At 48.0% G+C, this 12,783-nt stretch overlaps 3 protein-coding genes across 7 annotated transcripts; 1 reads left to right on the top strand and 2 right to left on the bottom strand.

The window, feature by feature from the left end:
* The first annotated feature begins 337 nt into the window (after positions 1-337).
* On the top strand, positions 338-3,419 carry LOC4805641 (spermine oxidase). Its single transcript, XM_001361973.4, has 2 exons — positions 338-523; positions 1,556-3,419. Exon 2 carries the CDS (start codon positions 1,571-1,573, stop codon positions 3,095-3,097), a length of 1,527 nt encoding a protein of 508 aa, XP_001362010.2. The 5' UTR covers positions 338-523; positions 1,556-1,570; the 3' UTR covers positions 3,098-3,419.
* A 39-nt stretch (positions 3,420-3,458) lies between these two features.
* metro (membrane palmitoylated protein 7-like protein metro) lies at positions 3,459-9,135 on the bottom strand. Of its 4 annotated transcripts, none has more exons than XM_001361972.4 (9): positions 8,688-9,135; positions 7,087-7,193; positions 6,744-7,021; positions 6,551-6,682; positions 6,108-6,137; positions 5,572-5,739; positions 5,193-5,514; positions 4,736-5,032; positions 3,459-4,679 (listed from the first exon to the last, which is right to left on the bottom strand). In XM_001361972.4, the coding sequence occupies exons 2-9, from the start codon at positions 7,127-7,129 to the stop codon at positions 4,159-4,161; spliced, it is 1,791 nt and encodes a 596-aa protein (XP_001362009.3). In that variant the 5' UTR covers positions 7,130-7,193; positions 8,688-9,135; the 3' UTR covers positions 3,459-4,158. The 4 variants fall into 4 exon arrangements, with proteins under 4 accessions (XP_001362009.3, XP_015040761.2, XP_004444569.2 ...); XM_015185275.2 differs by having other exon boundaries at positions 4,736-4,912; positions 8,688-9,132; XM_004444512.3 differs by lacking the exon at positions 6,108-6,137 and having other exon boundaries at positions 8,688-9,133.
* Positions 9,136-9,545: 410 nt separating this feature from the next.
* Positions 9,546-10,430, bottom strand: LOC4805639 (uncharacterized zinc finger protein CG12744). 2 transcript variants are annotated; one of them, XM_015185273.2, is made up of 3 exons: positions 10,226-10,430; positions 9,724-10,169; positions 9,546-9,669 (listed from the first exon to the last, which is right to left on the bottom strand). In XM_015185273.2, the coding sequence occupies exons 2-3, from the start codon at positions 10,152-10,154 to the stop codon at positions 9,642-9,644; spliced, it is 459 nt and encodes a 152-aa protein (XP_015040759.2). In that variant the 5' UTR covers positions 10,155-10,169; positions 10,226-10,430; the 3' UTR covers positions 9,546-9,641. The 2 variants fall into 2 exon arrangements, with proteins under 2 accessions (XP_015040759.2, XP_015040760.2); XM_015185274.2 differs by having other exon boundaries at positions 9,724-10,173; positions 10,226-10,428.
* Between the last annotated feature and the right edge of the window lie 2,353 nt (positions 10,431-12,783).

Below are 12,783 nucleotides of genomic sequence, written 5' to 3'. Positions count from 1 at the left end.
TAATGGCGCCAAGTGCACAACCCAATTGCATCCATGCTGGTCTGGTCAAGGGGTCATGTCATCCATCATACCACATTTTCCTTCTTTCCTAATCTCCCACCCAACGAAGAGAACTCACAACACCACCCTCCCTCATTCCATCGGGCAGTCAGCTGTACCGGCACAGCTTTCACTCAAAGCTCTTCGCAAGCTTACAGTCTGCGCAGAGCGCCCAGAGACGTGGGCAACAATTTGACGGGGAAACCAATACGACAGCGGCCCCCACTCAGAGCACCCCAGCGCCACTGGGCAGCATAGCATAATCATGGCCAAAGAAGCACGTTTCCATATGCTCATTGCTTTTCGGCATTCAGTTTTGTTTGTGTACCCGTCGCGGCAGTCGCAGCAGCCGCCTCAGTCAGAATTTTTCTCGATTTCCAGTTCTCGGCATAGGACCTGGACCCACAAAATCCTCCAGAGTGCAGTCAAAATGTTTGATTGTGAATATATTCGGCAGTTTTGAAATACAAGTCACGAGTTTTCGGTGAGTGCTCTCGATGGGAGCGTGATTTGATTGGATAGACACCCAAATACTTAGTCAAATATTTGCGCACACATGTTTTGTGGGGTGTCAAGTGGTGGCTTTTTGGGGTATTTTGGTTTGTTGCTGCCGCCTGCCGAAGAAAACCTTGAACATTTTTGCCAAATATAAAATCAATGCTTCGCTCTCTCTCACACTCTCTGTTCGCGACCAGGAAGTTGCGGCGCTCCCTCTTTCACTGAGCATTCATTTTAGATCCAGAGGAATGCCGCCTCGACAAAACCCGCTGGTCCGGTTGGGCCACTGGTTCCTCTAGGCTCCTATGCTATGCTCACTGGTCACGGCGCCCCGGCCCGCCCCACCCCCCACACTCACAGTGTGGCGACTATTAATAAATTCATACAGCCAAAGACCAAACATTCGTACGTATGTACACGACTATCCCCATCCCCTCACCTCCTACTTTTGGCTGAAATGGCTTTTTTGTTTGTTGCTGGGGAGCTTTTTCGAGACTCTTATCAAAGGCTGAAATGCCGTTACGTTTGCCGTGCGGGCGCACTACAAATTCATAATCGAAACAGAAAGGAAGAGTATATACCCTATCAAAGGGTACTCAAGGTACTATCAAGGTACCAGAAAAGGCCAGTTCTGCATACTTACATATATGTACTGAATCCCATGAACTGTCATGTCTATAAGATTTCCCTGTACGGTGTGTAAGGGTATTGTCAGCTTCGGTCCCTCAGAGCTAGTCTTTTTTTGATTGTATGATTGTATACATATGTTGAATTGATAAAGCTCTCAAGTGCCTGGAATTGCACTGCAACAGCTATTCAAATGAAAACAATTTCCGAAGAAAATCAACTAACGGTGTCTCGGTTGCTGTTGGAATTGACACCCCACCCATGCCTCACCTCCCACTCAGATATGTGCATAACGTGTGCATTTGCACATTTTCCATCAATTGGCTGGAGTATTCTTCTGTATGTACATATGTACCTCCCCCTTGATTTGCTTTTGTACATTCATTCCCAGATTTAGTTGCCCAGAATGAGCCAGACGCAGCGGAATCTCGATCGCAAGATCGTTGTGATTGGAGCCGGAGCATCGGGGATCGCGTGTGCCACCAAGCTGCTGGAGTACGGTTTCCAGAACGTGCTCGTTGTGGAGGCCGAGGAGCGTGTGGGAGGACGCATACACACCATCCCCTTTGGGGACAATGTGATCGATCTGGGCGCCCAGTGGTGTCACGGTGAGAGGGATAACATTGTGTACGAGTTGACCAGGAGACAAGAGGAGGAACTGCTGGAGTCCACCGGCCCTGTCTACGAGAACTATCAGTGTGTGCGCTCCAATCGGGAGGTGGTACCAGAGAACGTGGCCAGCCGGCTCAAGGCGATCGTGGGGGATTCACTGGTCTCGCGGCAGCTGGAGCTGCGCCACTGCAGCGGATCCCTCGGCAGCTACCTGACCAACAAGTTCTATGAGACCCTGCGCCGGCCGGAGAACGCCGACATCGATGCGGTGGTGGCTAGAGAGTTCTTTGACAACTATCAGAAGTTCGAGAACTCCGTGGAGGCCTCCGACACGCTTGACCAGGTGTCGGGACGTGGATATCTGGACTACTGGGAGTGTGAGGGCGACATCCTCCTCAACTGGAAGGATAAGGGCTACGTGGAGCTGCTGAAACTACTGATGCGCGCCCGCGAGGTCAAGTCCGAGTTGGGGGTCCTGGAACAGCGCCTGCTCCTGGGTACCCGCGCATTGAAGATCAACTGGAACCGCAACGATGGACGCGTGGAGTTGGAGCTGAGCAACGGAGAGAACTGTATCGCCGATCATGTGGTGGTCACCGTCTCCCTGGGCGTGCTCAAGGAGCAGCACTGGCGTCTGTTCGAGCCGAAGCTCCCTGTGGAAAAGCAGCGCGCTATCGAAGGACTGGCCTTTGGCACCGTCAACAAGATCTTTGTGGAATTTCCGGTGGCCTTTTGGCCTGACGACTGGACAGGCTTCACGCTGCTCTGGCGGGACGAGGACTTGGACGACATTCGGGGGACTTCACGGGCATGGCTGGAGGACGTCTTTGGCTTCTATCGAGTGAGCTATCAGCCCCGCATCCTGGCCGGCTGGATAACAAATGTCAACGGCAGGCACATGGAGACCTTGCCTGAGGATGAGATTCTGGCTGGTTGCATGTATCTCTTCCGCCGCTTCCTGCACTGGAACATCCCCGACCCAAGCAGCTTCCGCACCTCTGCCTGGCACACAAACGAGAACTTCCGTGGCTCGTACTCGTACCGTTCCATGGAAACGGAGAACCTGGGCACAGGAGCCCGCGAGCTCGCCCACCCACTCACTGTGGTATCCACCACCCCGGAGCGAGAGCGCGAGCCGTCGGACGAGCTGCAACAGAGTCGTTGCGACAAGCCCATTGTCCAGTTTGCGGGCGAGGCTTCCAGCGAGCACTACTACTCCACGGTGCATGGTGCGGTCGAGGCCGGGTGGCGTGAGGCCAAGCGGTTGGCAGACTTTTACGGACAGAGTGCGTCTTGGTCCGGGACCAAGTCGCAGCTCTAGCTATACAGAGAGAGGTAGAGAGAAAGAGAGAGGGCGAACTGCGATACCTGACAATGATTTCAGTGCAATGAAAGATGGGAGTTAGTCTTTGTCTTCGTATTACAATCTGCAATTAGCAATCAATCAAGAAAACTGATAAAACATCCTGCATAGACTTTGATATGGATAAGATATACAATGTACCACATAGGCTATACTTAGACGAAAGATTATACATACATCGTAGGTACTATATACATTAATATGTGAGTGTAGTGTCGATATGTATTATGTATACAAAATGTGCTGCCCAATAAAGCTGTGTTTAAGTCTTCTTTTATTTGATCCAAATTGAAATGTTCCCCCTTGGGAATAATGAAACTTCCTTTTAAAATAGGTTTTTATTAATTTCTCACTTGTTTTTAACAATGAATCGCCGCACAATATCTCCTCGTTAGATGAAATCAGTTTAGAAATGAGAGAAATGTCACATATAGAACGTAGATCCATACTGTATCCAATATGCCCCGGATAGTGAGAGTGTATATACAATTGAGATACAATACAGTTAGCGTTAGAGGTAAAGTTACAGCTATAGGGGTATGTGTCGTAGGGATTAACTCTTTTGATTTTAACAACGTGTAATAAATACATTAATTTTTTAAGTTATTCGATTTGAACACAAATAATCAATTTTGTACAACAATTTCACATAATTTAATTGTAATTGTAATGGTAAGTGTACATAATTGTTAATCCGTTCTATAGATGCTGGTTTCTAAGTTCTTTCAATTGTTTATTGTTTTCATTTCATTGTTTTTACTGTTACGCAAAAAGGTACTTGTCGTGAAAGGACTAAAGCTGGACGGGAGTGTACCAGCCCAGCAGCAGGACCGCCTACGGGTGTCATAGTGTCTCTCTATTGTTCCTATTCGTTCCTCAACTACTCAACTACATTTCTTCTATCTTAGCACGTCGCTAAATTCGTATGGCAAAAATACTTTGGTGTTTGGTGTTTGGTTTAACAAATTGCATGAAATGCACCTATAGATGGGCATCTACGGGTTGGTTTTCTTGGCTTTCTACTGCACCCAGATCGAGGGTGCCCAGAGCGGCTCATTCTCCAGCCGCTGTACGTTGTGGACCAGCTGTTCGAAGGCGTTGATCAGTTCGCCGTTGACGATCTCCACGTCAAAGAAGTGGCCGTAAAGGAAGTCGATGCGTTCGGCCGACTTTACCATATCGTCGAACTCCTCGTCCGTGAAGCTCCTGGCGTTCGCCTCATCGAACGTGGACTTGGCCCGCGCCTCGGTGCGCGTAGATTTGAGCTCATCAAGCTCTGGCGGCTTAATGTGTATGAGGAACGGTTTCAGCTGGGCCGTGCGCAGCGTCTTGATAGCCTGGTAGTGGGGACTCAGCACACAGACGCAGCCAGCATTCACGATCGATTTAACGCTCTCCGCCGAGGTGCCGTACAGATGCCCCTTGTATTCGCCGTGTTCCACAAACTTGCCGGCCTCAATATCCGCATCCATTTTTTCGCGCGCGACAAAGATGTACTCACGTCCAGCCACCTCGCCCGTGCGCATGGGTCGCGTGGTGTCTGTAAGAAAGAAACTCTTTGTAAAAATATCGATATGGGGACACAAATCGACTTACATGGTACTGGGCTACGGAACTTCTCGGGATCACGGGCAATCAGTCGGCGGCGCAGCTCATTCCGACCCACACCAGGGGCACCGATGAGCACCACTGGTCTGAAGATGCCGGGCCGGGGATAGAGCTTGGCCACCTCCTCGTAGGTTGCGATCTGTTCGCGATCAAAGTCGTCGTTCTCTGTCAAGTCGTACATGATCTTTTTAGTCTTGGGCTGGCGGCACGACGAGCTGCTGCTGCTCGTGTGCAGTCGGGGGGAGCCGGGTGGGGTGGTGTTGCAGAGTGATGCGCATGAACCGGCTGATTGATGGTTGATGTTAGGAGAGGCGGCCAATTGTTAGTCAGATTGCGGATGATCGGATTAAGAGGCGACATGAAAGTATATCAATTTCAGTCTGGGCTTGGGCATGGGGCGAGTCAGGGACATATTCATGAACCAGCTGGTATGATGGATGCTTACGCTTGGAGTCCAAATCATTGCCATCCCGCTGCGTACGCTCGTGGATGATGCGACGCTCCTGCAGTGCGCGACTCGGGATGAGGCCAGCGCGGGCAGAGCGCTCGTGCTCCCTGCGTGCCTGCCACCAGTAGGCATCATCCTGGGCCACAATGTGGAGGACATCGCCGCGCTGGAAGGCCAGGCCCGCCTCCTTGCACGGTATGTACGGATCCACATCGGGATTGTAGTCGAAATGGGCCCTCACCCGCACCTTGGACTCGCGCTGGGCGCCTTTGGCGTCAGCGGGCACCAGCTTAAAGGTGATGGTGCCCTCCGAGTTTTGCTAGCAAACAGAGAGAATGTAGTGGGAGTCAGGTCGATGGGATCGCTGGGCACTAACCAGTATGGTGAGCACATCGCCAGGTGTCTTGCCCTCCACATTAATGCTGTTGACCTCGATGACCTCGTCGCCGACGTGTATCAGACCAGAGCGATCGGCAGCGCCGCCGTGCATGATTCGAGCTATGATTATTTTGCCGGTCTCCTCGTCCGTCTTAATGGTGGCCCCCTAAAAGTAGGCAAACGCATTTCAATATTCCGCCAATCAAAAGTCAGCTCATGTGCGTGTGTGTGTGCGTGTGTGTGAGTGAGAGAGAGAGAGAGACAGTGCTGTTTCCGATGTGTGTATTATGTGTATGTGGGAGTGTTCGTGTGCTGTGGCTGATGGACGTGCGACAACAACCAAATGGGGCGGCACACAACCAACAACAAGAGTACATCGGTGTGTATGCATGTGTGTGTTTTGTACAGTTTGCTATGTCGTTGTGGGAATACACATATCGTATCCATCTTTTAGTGGTGCTGGAACGGGATTTCTTTTGTTGTAGTTTATGGTGGAACTTTTTACAGCTATGGACATTCGTTTACTTTACTTACAACAATTGGCTCCGCACTCTGTGCTCCTGTCTGTGTTTTTTTATTTAATTTTTGTTTAGCAAATGTTTTTTAGTTGTTTGTTTTTAAATGAGATATCGATTCGATCGTATTCGATTTTGGTCGAAAGCAAAATTTACAAAATTAATTAGCTTGGAGAAGAATTGAAATAGATGCGGCGGATGGGACGGATACGATGATACGACGAATGCATGAATGGAGGCGCATAGAGGGGGAGCAGTTGGCTGAATAGTCGACAGAGGCAGGGGTGGAGGGATGGTAGGGAATGAGAGACAATACAGAGCACTGTCACGATCACAATGAGCGACAGGACCTGGAAGAATGATCAATCGGTGGACAGTGTAGCCGAAAGTAGATGCAGATTGGGATGGAGCGACGGAATGAGAGAGAGAGAGAGCGCTAGAGATGTAGGCAGAGGCACTTACCAGGGGCTCGTTGCTCTTCACCAACTGCACGATCTTAATGGTCTCCTCGTCCTCGTCCATCTCGAAGGGCGCCTCGGGCAGATGCGGATAAAAGTCCTTTTGGGCGATGGCATCGTGCGCAAACAGTAAATGCTAGAGCGAGTGGAAGGGTCAGCAATGCATATCCTGATCTCTCCGTTTGGAAGACACTCACCTGCACATGGGCATCCTGCAGCAGGTGGAAGGCCTCCTTGCAGTCCTCGCTCAGATGGCAGCGCTGCGATAGTTGCTCCAGCACCTCGTACAGCACCTGGGCAGAGGTGGAGAGCACTGGGGCCAGGCGTTCATCCCGGCCCACTTTGGCCACCTTTGTGTGCACATTGACCAGAGCATTCAGCTCCTTGGATTCGAGCAGGGCTTTCAGAAAATCAATCTCCTGGTCATTGGAGAGGTTCTCTGACTCCTTGAGCGTGGTAAACAATTTAGACAAAGCTGAAAGCGCACAAAGGAGAACGTTTGAGTCAGCCTTCGGCTGAAATCCTTGGCACGCCACTCACCTGGATCCCAATTGATGTCCGATGCCATAACTGCAGCTAGCATGCTACTCAACGGCCTACGAAGCACTACCACTATCCTTGGCTATCCTTTCGGCGCTGCGCTGTTACTGTAATTGAGTTAACAAAATCAATAGCTGGCTTTAACAGAACGCAGGAAACTTTGAAAATTTGCGCATAAACATGTCTACAGGGTGGGGGTGGGAGAAGGCTGTATGATTATTCCAGCCCCAAGGATAGCACCGCCCCCACAACGACTTCTTTTACGTCATTCGTCCGCCGCAGGGAACGCCGCCAGACACTGGATAATGTTGCCAGCCGAATGAGCTGCTATACTTATTCGTTGCCATAACAACAATTTGCGCTCCATTGAACTTGGTTGGTGGCAAGGATGGTGGGGCGATGGCGACCAACTGACGACACTCTGTCTAAGCGGAGCTCTCTCTCTTTCTCTCTCTATTGGCTGCCCCCAAACTGTAAAATGCAATTAGCTGGTATTAAGCAGGGCAAAGTAGGTTGCCCCCTCTTGGCTTTTGCCCAGGAGATTGATGCAAGCGGAAAATTTATGGTCACTTTCATCTGCGGGTAGGAAGAGAGGCCCAGTGGCCCAGAATGTTGGCGCCTATTTCCGTTCCAACTGCATTCCATTAAGTGTTCAATGACTGCGCTTCCTGTTGCTGGAGCTGGAGGTGTCTTGGCGAAGTGCCAGGTCCGTGGGCAGAGTTCACTAACACGTTGCCCATGTAATGGGGTCGCCTGGCCACGTAGCTTTTCCGTGGCATGCCAGCCGGTCATTAGTGCCACGTTTACAGTTATTCTCACACGAAAGAGGCAGTGGAGGAGGGGGAGCATATTAGTGCCACGCCAGAAAAAGCGTCTCAAGTTGATGGCCCGACATTCGCATGATCCGCATGTCCTTCAACTTGCAGAAGGGTCCCCTTTTCCCCAGGCAATTGCCGCTAATGAGCGAGATCTTACACTCAAACTCTGGGCTTTTGGGTTGCTTGGAGGCCGATGCTTGGCCACCAGATGACCTTGAACTACATATCGTGCGTATCCATGCAACGACGAAATGTATCCATGTGAGCGCGTGGGCCAGTTCGTATTGCAGCAGCAGATTTCAAGGATACAGACTGCATTTCCCTTTGTGCATCGAGGCGTTGCAATGTGGGGGTGTACTGTTGCAGTTACTGCCAAGGAAGTTCGGCCGAGCCATGCTGCAATTACACTAATTACAGGCAAGCCTGGCGGAATCATGCCAAGTGGTCTGGAAGACATACCCTCAAAAGGCTAAAGTGCACTCCAGCAATAGCAGTCATTCTGAGCGTAAGATAAGGCAGGTACACTCACCCCTGGACGCTCCACCACCCCTGCCGTTGATTGAAAACTTGAAGTAATTGCAAATACACTCGAACAAAATATTTTTAAAGGCTGGGAAGCCGACAGACAGTCTGGTCACACTGAACGTGGCGGGAAAAAAAACGGGAGAGCGAGAGAGCAAACGAGAGAGAGTTCCGACTCTCTCGGAAGCGTGAGAGTATTTACAGTTGGAAACAAACTCCCTAGGACTCCTGAAGATTAACTAAATCTCTGCCCCTTCTCACCTGACGATTGCGTCCACTGGAGAGGCAGTTGGGGGCTTTGTTATCGTTGATGCTGATGGATGTCACTTGGCACTGTTTTTCCGTCGCGGCGTTGTTTTATTTTTAAACAGATTTCCACTTCACTCGCAGGCACACACATACACCGACAACATGTGAGGCACGACGATTCACTGGGACGGGACTGTTCAATGTCTGTCTGTGATTAGCTATTTTTAGGCAGCTCCACTTCGCTATGGCCAATTGCTGGGAATATGTAGTTTCAACGATAACCTTTATTTTTTGCTGGTTGCAAAGTGAACAGACGACAGGGCCCGGGGGCCAGCAGGTCAACGCAGCGAGGCCAAAACGAAGACTACGAGGAACGGAACGCCAACGAGAAAATTTTAAGAAAGAGCTGCAGCAAGCGATGACAAAAATCGACGGAGATGGCCGCTCTGTGGGCTCACCACCAGCGGTGGAGACATCGGCCGGGACATCGGCTGGGGGTTAAAAATGCGCATGTCAGCGAAAAGTGAAATGAGAACATAACATATGCCGATACAGGGTGTCTGGGGTAAATTTTATTTGAAAAGGAACAAACGTTTACCTCGGGAGAGCTGCTCTTGTGCAACTTCTTATCTAACTTCGTATCAACAACGATGCTCAACAGGAGCATGTGCCATGGGACTGCTGATAATTTTCGAAATTAACGAATTTAATTCAGATGTTTGCTATATACATACAATATACATAGTTCATATGTATGTACATACATATATTGTTTTTATTATTATACTGTTCGTACAACATTTCTTTATATTTTATAAGAAATGCAGGCACGCTTTATGCGCCCTATTGCATCTATCGTCAATAAAGTAATTTAGCATTCAGTGCCGATATGGCCTGTTTATAAGCAATAACAGAGGTTTTAAATTCAAATAATATTCCATAATAACAATCTTGAGAAGTAGGTTCCTACACGTAATAGTCGGTGCGCAGAGTCCTAGATACGAAACGTCGTGTTAGTGGGCGAAGAAAGATCCATCACTGAACTTACCCGTTCATATAAGCGGAGTACGGTGGATAATTTAGATTTTGGGGATTCTGTAAGACATGATCTGAATCATTTGGTTTCTTGATCTCCCACTCGGAATGCTTTAGCTTCAAGTGGAGGTTGAGGTAGTCCCTTAAGACGAAGTATTTGGCGCAACGATCGCACTCGAAAAACTCGCCCGTACGCGACTCCGTGCTAACAAGGGCCTCGTGGTATTCCTTGTAGTGTTTCCTTAGCTCCTGCAGCGAGTGCAGCGCGCGCCCACACAGGTCACAGGTGTGGGTCTTGGGGATCGGCTTTGGGCTGACCGAAGGAAAGTGGGACAGGTGATGCTCCTGGAGCGCATCTATGCCGACAAAACATTTCTCGCACAGCAGGCATCCCAAGTGGAGGCCAGTCAAGTCCGCCTCCGTCTGTGATGATGCTTTGTCCATTTTCTGCAGCTGAAACTGACTTTTTGACCATAAGCTTCTTGAAATAAACCAAGGTCCACATGTCCACTTACTTGCTGACACAAAATTCCTCTAGACGCTTCGCGAAATGTACAGTTGTTTGTTTGTTGAGGTTGCGTTTTCCGCGCTTCTTTCCGTTTTGCTTTGCTTATTCCACGCTTTATCGCGTCGTCTAACGGCGCTGAGCTCCTGCGTTTTCAACTTCCCCCTTCTGCCACCGACGAGCGAATGAACAAAACAAAACTGCGCAAGCGATCAGAGACAGAGGAAAAGGAAGACAGAGAGAGAGCGAAATATGAACGCGATGGCAATACACAAAACCATGTCTACATATGTACATATGTACATACATATGGATGTGTGCATTTCAAGTGCGCGCAGTTCTTACGAGAGAAAGAGGAATGGGGAAAATAATAAAACGGGCTTGCTGCTCCTTGCTTCTTGTTTGGTGTGATAAATCTACAAACAAAAATCCGCATGAATATGTATATGTATGTACATACATATGTATGTACATATATAATTATGTATGTAATTACAATTTTCCACTCATACATACATATGTACATACATATGTAATTAACATAATATTTATGATTTTTTGGGTTAGATCTGGCCTATTCCAAGGAGCAATGCGGGGGTGTGGAAATGACCCCCCTGGTACCAAAAACAGTATTCCAAGTACATACATATTATATGTATGTACATATGTATGTATATATATTCTTGATCAGCATCAGTAGCCGAGTCGATATGTATGTTTGTCTGTCCGTCCGGCCGCCCGTTAGGCGTCCGTTGTCGTCTAGTTTTGGAAGACTATAAGAGCAATAGAGCAACCAAACTTTGAAGGAGAGCAAGCACGTTCGTGTCTGGATGGATAAAAAGAGAGTCGTCGTACCGCAGGATATATTTATGTATATATGTACATATGTAAGTCGTGTAACGGCTCTTTGAAAGCTCTTTATAAATAGATTACAATAGATTAAATGCCGCTTGGAAATCAACCTTTTTGCACCTTTTGGTATGTCTATGTCTCTGGGCTCCGTTTTACCCCTCCATCTCACGAATGGATTCGAATGCGTGTTTCACTTGCACTTGGAATATGTATTCAATATTAATGGTGCTCTCGTTTTATTATTAATTATTTCGATTCATTAATAGCTGGGAATATCGTAGAAGTGCTCGAAAGGATGATCAAACGTTGCACGTCTTCAAACCTCGAAGACTAATCTGAAACTGATGGCCCGTCAGCCGCTGGGCCGAGGATGGGCCGAAGCATTTCATGCATTAATCCTTTTGTTGGCGACAGGCCTACATATGCATGTGTTTCAGCAGCACTCCCATTGGCCATATCGAAATTGATGCATTAATGGAAGCCCAAGCGTATAATTGACTTAATTTTAATTCTATCGGGGGTTCTAAATAGGGTGGATGCTGTATGATGTATGATACGACAGCATGTACTCAAGAAGTTGGGTGCGCTGGACAGCGGATGGGTGCAACTCCTGCAGATATCCTTTTATTAGAGCATCGACTCATTGGTGGATGCTGAAGCGTGTAATAGGCTTATAAGCTGCATGCTGCTGCTTCCGTGCGATAACGCAACAATTTCTGCGAGGAAGTGAGGATGGGTACGGCGGCAACTTCGTACCCAAGAAGTTTGGTTCCTACTCATTTAGACGAATGGCACATTAATTGATATAAATAGTGTGCAGTCGTGATACGTAGTGCAAAAGGATTTTCGTCCCCTCCAGTAAATACATTTTTGGATAAAGATTTGTGGATTTGTGGCTCGCAACTACTACGTACTTGCAGGTTCTCTCGTACTCACACACGAAAACGTATTCTATTTTTAGATTTGGGCGATCTCTAATTTGTGCCAGCGGGGTGCCTTCAAAGAACCTTGCTGCATATAACAATTGAAATTTATGGGCGTTACTCATCTTACTATGGTCCTTGTCTTGGGCTTGTAACATATGCCGTCTGGTGCCTGATACTCAAAAGTTAGAATCTTTAATGGTTTAAAGTGGAGAAGAATGTTTTGGTCGCTTGGTTTCCGATGGTCAAGATTGTTTGTGCTCGAGAATTCTTTTCCCATCCAATCATCCACTGCCGCCAGATTCTCGCATTTAAGTGTCACTCACTTCTCTTATAAGCTATAAATTGACGAAATTGTATGGGAAGGATTTCAGTTCTTTATTGAATTGGGTATCGTATAAACATTCCGGAATGCCGAGAGTTACGAGTGCAAGCGACGCAAACAAGTACATATGTACGCTGATGTCACCAGTACAGTTTATAACAATTAAAAGTAGTGCTATATTTATGAAAGCTCTCATCCCTTGTATATATTGCAGGAGTTGCTTCGTTTATATTTCTTCATATATTCTTCGCTGATCCATTGGTTAAATTAACTAAAAAAAAAAAATTAAAAAAAATCAATTCGGTGCTATAGAAAAGACTACAAATACATACGGAGACGAGCATCCATCGTGAAGAAGTGGATAAGTTTTGTTGGGATCCATGGGAATAAAGTAACCATTCCCAAATGGAAGGCCCATGGCAGCCCATTTGGCGGGCGGACAATAGTCGGCGGCTGCCTTCGCTGCTA

The sequence above is a fragment of the Drosophila pseudoobscura genome, chromosome 3 (genome assembly GCF_009870125.1).
Source record: "Drosophila pseudoobscura strain MV-25-SWS-2005 chromosome 3, UCI_Dpse_MV25, whole genome shotgun sequence".
Lineage (NCBI taxonomy): Eukaryota > Metazoa > Arthropoda > Insecta > Diptera > Drosophilidae > Drosophila > Drosophila pseudoobscura.
Note: the sequence above shows the minus strand (reverse complement) of the source record. Positions and strands in the feature narration are given on the sequence as shown.

What these genes read in the sequence shown, in the direction of transcription:
- LOC4805641 (XM_001361973.4), top strand. Translation starts at nt 1,571, where the DNA reads ATGAGCCAGACGCAGCGGAATCTCGATCGCAAGATCGTTGTGATTGGA.
- metro (XM_001361972.4), bottom strand. Translation starts at nt 7,129, where the DNA reads ATGCTAGCTGCAGTTATGGCATCGGACATCAATTGGGATCCAG. An exon ending in TGAAGAGCAACGAGCCCCTG is followed by an intron (nt 6,138 to 6,550) that starts GTAAGTGCCTCT and finishes AAAAAAACACAG; the next exon opens with ACAGGAGCACAGAGTGCGGA. An exon ending in GCGATGTGCTCACCATACTG is followed by an intron (nt 5,515 to 5,571) that starts GTTAGTGCCCAG and finishes TCTGTTTGCTAG; the next exon opens with CAAAACTCGGAGGGCACCAT.
- LOC4805639 (XM_015185273.2), bottom strand. Translation starts at nt 10,154, where the DNA reads ATGGACAAAGCATCATCACAGACGGAGGCGGACTTGACTGGCCTCCAC. An exon ending in TACTCCGCTTATATGAACGG is followed by an intron (nt 9,670 to 9,723) that starts GTAAGTTCAGTG and finishes TTTCGTATCTAG; the next exon opens with GACTCTGCGCACCGACTATT.